Source organism: Phacochoerus africanus, chromosome 2, assembly GCF_016906955.1.
Source record: "Phacochoerus africanus isolate WHEZ1 chromosome 2, ROS_Pafr_v1, whole genome shotgun sequence".
In the NCBI taxonomy this organism is placed as follows: Eukaryota; Metazoa; Chordata; class Mammalia; order Artiodactyla; family Suidae; genus Phacochoerus; species Phacochoerus africanus.
Genome location: NC_062545.1, coordinates 158,028,419 through 158,038,362, shown reverse-complemented (window position 1 = coordinate 158,038,362; position 9,944 = coordinate 158,028,419). Strand labels below are relative to the sequence as shown.

Sequence of the window (9,944 nt, the reverse complement as noted above, 5' to 3'; positions counted from 1 at the left end):
AAGAATCAGTTATAGTTTAAGCTCTTAATAAAAAAGAAAGGCTAGGAATTTTATCATGTTTTATTTTCTGCATGGTCAGAGAAGTGCAGCTGATCACAATATTTAAGATGAATATTAACTCCAGTATGAATCCAGTATTCCTTTCACTTATTTATGTCATTTTAGTGGCAATAAAAATTACTTAAAATCATTTCACACTTTCCACCATTTTCATAAAGTTTAAATTTAATATCGAGTAAATGTTGACATTATGTCATTGTATTGACATGATAAAAACATGTTTTGATTACATAAGAAAATAACAAAAATCTTCTAAACATTATTTATACTTTCTATATACAGCCGTTATATCAAAGAAATACAAATTTACACTATATCTTTGATTAATTAACAGATACTAAACATGTCTAAATATAAAATCAGTTTTTAAAGGTGGTCTTGACAACAATTTTAAAATACCAAACTAGAATGAATTACAAATTCTCAGAAGTTTACTTATTCATAGAAAAGAAATAGTTTTTAAAAGTTATATATAATCACCCAGATTCTCCTAGATGTTTACCTCTGTGAAGTATCAGGAAATACACACACTTTACTCTCACTTTGTAAGAGTAACAAATAAGTGGATAAATATGATCTAGTTCAGCGCCCTTTTCAGATTAAACATTCAAAAATTTTGAGAATTTGTATTGGATGCTATTGAAAAGGATGCCAGAGGAGTATTTGAGGCCACCAGAGAGAGCTGATTGTTAGCTTCACTTCCCATATCTGCATTCAGTGACACTATACAGGTAGCTTGAAATAACCATGGGATATTTACTCAAGAAAATCAGAAAACACTGTAAATTGGGCGCTTTTCTTGTTCCAGAGAAATGGAGTACACAACTCTTTACCAAGTTACTAAAGGCTTGCCCAAACATGCAACTGCATTTAAAAATGCTTATTAACAATAAAAAAGCCCTAATTATTTGACTGCATAGCAGAACCAAACATACATGCTAATCTCTTAAAGCGAGGTCCCAATTCATTAAGGTAATCATAATTTTCATCCTGATCAGACACTACTGATCCTAAGGAGCTCAGGGATCCAGCTAAGGACCCTGTTCCCTCAAAAGCATAGGTCTGGAGGGAGTCAAAAGGAGGGGCACAGGGATCAGTGTCAGCTTCCTCCAGCTTTTCTAGAATGAATTTCCTGAATATGGCACTATCCGGCCCGACCTGCAAAGACTGCCTGCACAGGCTCCTAATCTCCGCCCTGGGGGTCCTCCGAGCCTTGCGTTCGCGCATGACAGCGCTGCTCCTCAGCTCCACGATGTCAAAGGCCTCCGTGTCTTCCTCTCCTCCACCCTCATCATCGTATCTGAATATATTCTCTCTGAAGTCTTCCCCTTTCTCAGGAAATAGAGTCTCTTTTCTTCGTTGTTTCAGACCGAGGATCAAAAAAATAAACCCTGTCAAAGAAAGCATATGGAGAACAGTAATTAACACAAATATGAGACAATACATCATAAATATACATATTTAATATTACACACACTACTATTATAAGTAAATGTATAATAAATATTACCTTAGCTATTGATTTGATAATACATTATTACATATTTCTTCTAAACATTATTGAGTATTAATATGGTCACAATACTAATAGCATATACTATACATAAATATATAATATATAATAAACATATTACATATCAATAATACATATTTGTTATAAGATATTGTTAAATATATGTTATTTATAATAAACTATATTAGTCTAGCTTTCATTACAAGCTCAAGACATAAGCTTATATTTTCTGATTATAAGACAAAAAGATACATTTGCTATTGCAAACTTATAAAAGGGCCTTGCAGAATGACAAGGAAGTAAAACAATCTTTCTGGCTGATGATTTAGAGTAGAAAAACATCACAAAAATGTAGTGAAGTGTTTATGATGAAGATTTAAGATTTAAAATGTTATTTTTACTTATATATTGAAAATAAAACAAAGTAGAATGAACAGTTTCCAATCTATATGCATTTGTCAATATCAGTAATCTATGATCATGTTAATGAAAGTTAAGCACATTGAATTGTTTTGATATTTGCCATTGAGTCAAATTCTGTGGTATAATTTCCAAAGCAATATTTATTGACTGCAAAGTATGTACTAGTCGTTTTTCTAAAAGCTTTACATTTATTCACTGATTTGTTATGACACCCATATTTTATTATAATTCTCTGTTAAAGATGGGGAAACAAGTGCAGAGAGATTAAATCACATGGCCCAGAGTCACACAACTAGGAACAAAAAGGTGGTATTCAAAACCAGAAAGCTGGTTCAGAATCAGTTCTTTGACAAACCATACTAATTTTAGAAATTCCAAACCTACCAGGTTTTTTAATTGTAACACTGGTATGTCTACATCAATGAATTATATAAGATAATTTTAACATTGTGTAGAAATAGAACAATTTCAGAATGCTTTTTAATTTAAAAAAATTGTGTGCATGTATGTGCTTCAAGGATAGCCAATCCTTATACTATCTTCGATTTTATACAGCTGTTCTGAATTTGATCTTAAGGAATTGAAACAGGAAGTTAAGGCTATTAATATTATGGCAAAGAGAATTATATTAGGCAATATCTTGTATTAATATATTAATATTAAAAATTGAAATAATGTTCTTGAAACAAAATCATTTTTTAATCGAGGGTCTGTACTTTTTTTTTTTTTTTGGCCACAAGAGGAAGTTCCCATGCCAGGGATCAAACCCGTCACAGCAGTGACCTGAGCCACAGAAATGATGCCAGATCCTTTACCACTAGGCCAACTGAGATACAGGGTTGAAATAGAAAGGGATCTAATAAATAATTTTTCAATCTGTGAATTGGAGAGTGTATTCATGAAACAATGAAACTTTCACAGGAAACTGTACACTACTGTTGACCCCAACTTTCCATCTTCTCCTCCCGCCCTTGACTGTGAGGCTTTGGTTTACTTTCAGAGTTTCGGGACTAGCCTTAGGTCTGCACCTATGAATAATTTAGTACTTGCCATCCCGCAAACATTATACTGTTTTTACTGCTTCTTGCTTCTGATATCTAGCTATGTAGCTCTAAATTCAGTTTTATGATCAAAGATGATTAAAAACAATTTGAAAAACAGAAAGTAGGTAGAAAAGGAGGGTAATTTGAATGGTAAAAGAGGAATGCATGCATTTTTATTGTTGGTGGTGGGGTTTTTTTGGTTGAGCTTGTGGCATGTGGAAGTTCCTGGGCCACAGCAGCAAATGGAGTTGCTGTAGTGACGACAGATCTTTAACCCACTGCACAAGGGAACCCCAGGAATGTATGGTTTTTAAGTTTTGAAAAAGATGAGAAGAGCAAAGGCAAAGCAAACCCTGAACGTTTTGTATGTCAGATTGAGCATTGAGTTTGAAACTCCAGAACCTATGGCTGATACAACTGCCATTGATATTCCATAAAGTTGTATTGGCTTTGATATGAAGTTATGAGGGAAGCAAGAGAAGGATTTGATGACGTATAGTAATTAGTACATTAAAGAAAGGAGGAAAGTTTTGCTAGATGAACGATTTTTAGTTTCGGAAGCCTGGCTAAAATATTTGGGGCCTCATTTACCTCATCTGTAAATGAGTGTAACTTATTTCCTTGTAAATGCAACAGCAGAAACAATATCAAACGGACAAAAGAAATTATTTTATTGAGATTTCTTTTGTGTTTAGCAGTTAAAGTAGGATTCTCTCTTTTACATTATCTTATTCTAAAATTTACTTTCTTAATGTTCCTATGTTCTGGTGAGTTGTAGCATAGGCTTGAATAATCCGTATGTTATGGCTATGGAATCTCAGCACTTCATTCACTAGCTGCATGACCCTTTGTAAACCATGTAACTCTTTAAGTTTCACTGTAATCATCTATACAATGCAAGTGATAATACTTGCTACTTCTTAAGGTTATTCTGAGGGTCAAATTGCATAATTTCTGTAAAGCACTTAACACAGTCCCCTGGAGTATATTCCAACATTCAACAGAAGATGACCATTATTATTATTAATTTTTATATAACTATACTTTGCAATGTTTGCGTCAAAAACACTCCTAAATGGATGTGCACACATGTACTCATATACTCACAGAATTCAAGGATCATTGATTTTCAACTTGAAATGCATATCACTCTATTTTTTATTTACTCTACTTGATTTAAGACTTATAACATTCGAAAAAGCAATTAAAAACACAAACAAGCCCACACTAAATTGTTATAATGTAATTAACTCTTTTCTACATTTGTCATGTTATTATCAATAAATGAAGATATTCTCAGTTCATACAACTTACCAAATATTATTATAATGCATATAAGAATAGCAATTATGACTTCTGCCTTGAATCCCATGGAAAGCATAAGATCCTTGTTACTGCAGGTCTGTGTGCTTCCATTGTCATCACAGTCACAGATGTGTATGGTAAGGGTGTTTGTACTTGTCAATGGTGGGATTCCATTGTCAGTGATTAGGATGGATACATAGAAGACAGGCTCTTCTTGAAGGCTAAAACCAGTTCTATTAGTCAAAATTACAGCTGTGTTATCTAAAATAAAAATCCATGTGCATAATTTTTCAATAAAACAAAAGAAATTCTTACCAGTTAAATGTAATAGAGGAAGCGGTATAAAGATCAAATAAATTCAAATAAGAGAAAGCAAATTTCTGATAAAAAGACAAAGATCAATTCAAAAAGTCATTATTAATTTTGGCATTTTCTAAATCCCAATTATTAAATTAGATGAATCATATGAATCAGTCATATTTTTTGATAAGGATAGTAAATATGCACGTGGCACATAGAAAAGAAAATAGCTTTATAATCAGATATCAATGTTATATAGAGGCTACTAGCATAAGGTTTGTAATGACAGCATCATTTTCATTTGGGTTAAATACTCCTGACAGTGCTTTTTCAAACGGAAACTTTTTTTCACAAATACTATAAACACACAAAATTTCCAAAGCCATCTCCCTATCATAGCAAGTGATTTCAAACAATGTCTTCATAAATAAGACAAAAATATTAATTTTATAAGGTGTAAAAAATTCTATTAGAATGTTTCAGTTCGCTTGGAAGTACTAACCCATTTTATACTTAAATTTCAAAGAATCACTAAATGTTCATAGTAATGATTAATTCATCTAGACAAAACATTCAAAAAATTAACAAAAATAAACAATATATGTATATCAACACATTTGAAATTGTTTTTCCCTAAGTCTCAAAATATTCTAAATAGCTTTTTACAGTGTTGTTTACTGTACCTCAGTACTGTTTCTTCCCCCACTTTTTTTTGTATTGGCATCCCCATAACATTTTCTGTAGCAAATAAACTTTTGAAAATATAAACAGTAAATTGAAAATAAATGGAAGTCTTCTGAAATGCCTACTTATGACTTCTCCCAAGTCACCTTTAAAAAACAAATTCTCCACCATGCTCTTGAAATCTATGAGATACTTATGATCCTGTTCACTAGGCAGATTGAAGAGGTGTGAAAGTTTGTATTTTTTCTATGTATATTTCATAAAATTACTTGTAACCACAAACATTAAATTAAATCAATTAACCTCTTTATGTTTCAGTATATTTATTTTGCCCCCTAACTTATATTAGCATAACCAAATCTAAGTTACAGCTTCTTTCTTTTATTAATATCTGTATTTTTTTTATTAATATCTGTATTTTTATCCTGAGTCTAGTTGAGGTTTCTTCACTGGGAAATTTGACAAGGACAAAAGGGAAAGGAAGTGTTTGCATTTTTTCTCCCATAAAAGGTCTCTCCTAAATCTGAGCTTAAACTCAGTAGTAAGGAAGGAGACCTCCATGTGTTTGGTTGTAGATGATTGAGTAATGAATTCTACAGTTTTTCATATCTTTGAGATATCAAGCAAAATTAGAATAGAAATCCATATGATAGCCAAAAAAAAAAAAAACTTTCACTTAAGTGAAGGAAAAAAGACGAGTGACTTTGTATAAAGTTAATCCACTTCTACATGGAATGAAAAAGAAGTCTACTTCTCCCTATAAAATCCTTTAGAACATTTTGTCCGCAGGCTGATATAATCATTTCGTTTTGAAGGAAAAAGAATACTCTAACCCATTCCATATGTTTACAATTCTTAATTAATGACTCTAAATATCTTTGAATCAATCAAGTCAACACTACTAAACTATAATTAATATCATTTTCTTCTCCAGACATAGATTGAAGCTTGAGTTATATGAAAACAAGAACCATGGTGTCAGAACTGCAGTTATATTTGCAAGGTCATTCAGACTTTACAAGACTTTATAGCCAATGATTATTTGAAAGAGTGCTTATAATTCAAATAAATCCAATGGGAAATGGGTCTAGTATTTTCAGAAAATGACTTTGGGTTTTGTTTCCCATTTTCATTGTCACTCCTTGCTTTATTTTTCAACATGATCTTCCTGCAGGAATAGTATAAAAAGCAATGCTATACATTTCCTTAAAATTAAACAAGATTCTCAAAGAAGAGTGGATAGAAAGCCACTATGAGTAAACAGCATTACCTTGATTATCTATGATTATAAAACTTGAGTTCTTTTCTTCCATAGATAGATTAAAGTAAAAATGGTGATCTTCTACGGACTCATCCCTATCCACTGCACTGATGGTCTGAATCACCTAAAAAGAATCAGGGGTAAGTTCATTATTATTATTATTCAGGAAAATGATCATTGTCATTATTATACACTTTTTATTTTAAAGTATTATTAACTTTTATTAAAATTGCTTTACCAAAATCTTTATGGATATTGCAGAGGATAATGCAAATTGGTGGAGAATATTAAACTATTTTCTTAGGTTAAAAATATGCTCACTTGCTCCTTTCAAAAGAACATTTCAATATTATATAATACATAAATTCTTGTTAAAGAATGAAATGATCTCCATACGCTAAGTGTGTTAGAAAATTTCCTCCAATCCAATTTTTTGCCTGGATTTCTCCCTTCCTTCCCTCTTCCCTTTCTTATCTGAATACCAACAATTATGATTTGCAAAAGTCATTTACTTCCTGCTTATATTGAGGGCATAACTGCGGTAAACTTTTTATCTTATTAAAGTATTTGCTAATGATTTGATTGATTCAAGGAAATAATGCATTTAAAGCTTAGGCAATGTACATGATTTCCTTTTGACTTAGGAATATTATCGGAAAAGTGTTCTACATCATGTAAATTCCTCTCTCTATCTCAGATCATAAAAAAGTGATGCAATGCAGTTATTTCCTGTGAACAAATCAGCTCACAATTAGTCCTTTGCTTTTAAGACGTGAAAGTGTCAGTCAAGTAGTTAATTATCATCAAAAAAGAGAGACGATGTCAAGATCACATAGTGAGATTGTGATTAATTCTGGAAATTAAAGTAAATTGATTATAGAAGTTATTGTTTTGAATTTTCGAGAGTTAAAATGCTTTTAACAATGTGTCAAACAAAATATCCTTACTTGCAAGATGACAGACCCATAATTTATAATGTTACACTTCAAAGGATATCTCCGCACATGCATGAAGAACCTTGCGAAACTAATGCAATTTGTACGTTATTTCTCTACATCGATTTATCTTTTTCCTCATAACACTTTCCTAATTAAATCATAATCATGTAGTGTTAATTAAATAATCTAATAAAATAAAACATTTTTATTCAATCCATGCCTAAGATAATAAATGTGCGTTGTATCAGTGCAATGCTTTTATTTTGGGTCATCATAAGATAAATATATAGCCAGGGTGAGGGGGACAGGGGCTTGGAAGTCATATTATGAATCCTGCCTTTGCCACTTATTAATTTTTTAAGCTTAAAAATGGACATACTAATACTTAACTTTTAAGATTTATTTTTAGTATTACACATCTTAGTTTGTCAAAGTGCTTGCCCATACAAGCAAGCAGGTGCTTTTTATGTGTTTTCTTTGGGAAAACATTGTCTTAGGATTTACATTCGATGTGTCCTGAATATTGTAAATAACCTCATCATGTGGATAGCTGTTCAATTAAGACTGATAGCAACTTGTAAGGTATCATGTTTATCTTGTTGACACATGCAGCCTTGATTTTTAGACAAGGAATAACTTATCTTGCTACTTGACTTTCTGTTTTAGAGGCAAGCTTCTGACTACATGTTGAAAATGTTTCCCTTTCCTGTATGAAGGCTCAAGAACACTGGAGGGATTTTGACTTCATATATATTTTTTAAAACTTTTAAAACTAAATTACTCTATCCATAGGTATAGGTAAATGGAATATGTGTAGGTTTTCATGGCCCTTTTCAATGAACTTTGTAAACTGGGCTTCCACGTTTTATTGGGTTCTACCACTTGACAAAAATAGGAAGCCATTGATATCACAGTCACATAGCAAGTATCATTAATTTATTGAACTAACCTTGAACATGCTTGTTTTTCTTGAAAACACAAATCTCTAAAAAGGGGCCAACATTAATAGGTCTACAAGTACCGAGAGGGGATATTAATTTTTCATTTTAATATAACAATGAAAAATTTTTTGTTTTAATTTTCAAATAAAATTCTAATAAAAAATCCCTATTTGTTGCATTGGTTAGATTTCTAAACGAATTACTCATATCTACTTACCTGAAGCCTATCTCTGGCCTTATACATTTATGAGAGAAATAAAGACATATCCAAAAGTAAACTGCATACAAAAATTATCCATGTTATGGCAAATTCTGAAAGCACAGCTTTTTAAATTTTTCTTTGCTCTCTGGGCAGAATTTTGTCCAACTTCCCTCCGACATAGTATGTGTGATTTTTTGTTTATAGTACTTTGAAATACATAATGGAAATATGTTTTGTCAGCCAGAGAACTTAAAAATAACCACCTTTCAATGAGAACTTACTTATGGGCCAGGAATTGTTCTATATATTACCATAGCTAATATCTGCAATGATCTAGTGAAAGAAATTCTATCATTGTCCCTATTTTATATTTACTTATATTAAGCTTCAAGTCAGGTACATATCTTAGGTAGGTAAAATGGCCAGCTCAGAATCTGAACACAAGCTGATGCTACAGTTGGTGTGAAATATGAGTATTCCATGTGCCCCACCCCAATCCCGAGCACTTTTTCAGCTCTTATTTAGATATACTTCACAGAGATATTTAAAGATAATCAAGGAAGAAGTACAATAATTTTCCTTCTATCAATTACTATGCACTCTGGCTTTTTAAAAAAGGAAGCACCCATGGATCAGTTTCCAAAAATGCCATTCGTAGATTAATCATCCTGATTAAATAAATCAGCCCAACACTCATTTCTCCACAAACTATAGGCATGGCCTCTATTAAACATGAAATTTTTTGAAAGCTAGTCAATAAGCAAATGTTATACACTATGATTTGGAGCAAATTAACTTAACTCATTTGCATCTGTTCCCTTACCTCTAATGGAAAATATCAATGAAACCTAATTCCGGGATTAGCAGAGGAAAACATTTTTGAATGATTATAAATTATAAATTGAATTATAAACTATAAATCAATATACAGGTACTGAGGGTCCATTGATATAAATTATTAGTTCCTTGAAGTATGCATAATAAATAATTTCCCTTGATGTAAACATGTTAAAAAGTGGGAGTTGCAATAAATGAATACATGGAAGGATTTTTTAAAACCTTCCTAATTTGCTTATCTCATTATTCTAGGTATCTGTCTGTTGCAGCAAGCTATAGAGACAAATATTTCTCCTGGCATCAAGAAATGATTGTCAACAAATATGAACAAAACTGTCACTTCTTATAGTCCTTCATTGAGAAAAAGATTCCAAACTAGACCGTTTCAACAAAATCTATAGGCTTCAAAAATGTTGTTCGACATCTGCTCTAAAGGT

At 31.7% G+C, this 9,944-nt stretch overlaps 1 protein-coding gene across 2 annotated transcripts in view; it reads right to left on the bottom strand.

Annotated features, from left to right (window-relative positions):
* Nucleotides 1-207: 207 nt before the first annotated feature.
* CDH19 (cadherin 19) overlaps nucleotides 208-9,944 on the bottom strand; it is an 88,967-nt gene continuing 79,230 nt past the window's right edge. The window contains exons 10-12 of one of the 2 annotated variants that reach the window (XM_047766987.1): nucleotides 6,599-6,713; nucleotides 4,354-4,605; nucleotides 208-1,451 (exon numbers count right to left, since the gene is read on the bottom strand). In XM_047766987.1, coding sequence (XP_047622943.1) covers nucleotides 961-1,451; nucleotides 4,354-4,605; nucleotides 6,599-6,713 — 858 coding nt within the window. In that variant the 3' untranslated portion in view covers nucleotides 208-960. Of the gene's footprint in view, nucleotides 1,452-4,353; nucleotides 4,606-6,598; nucleotides 6,714-9,944 lie in introns of those variants that run through there. The other variant, XM_047766988.1, reaches the window with a different exon arrangement.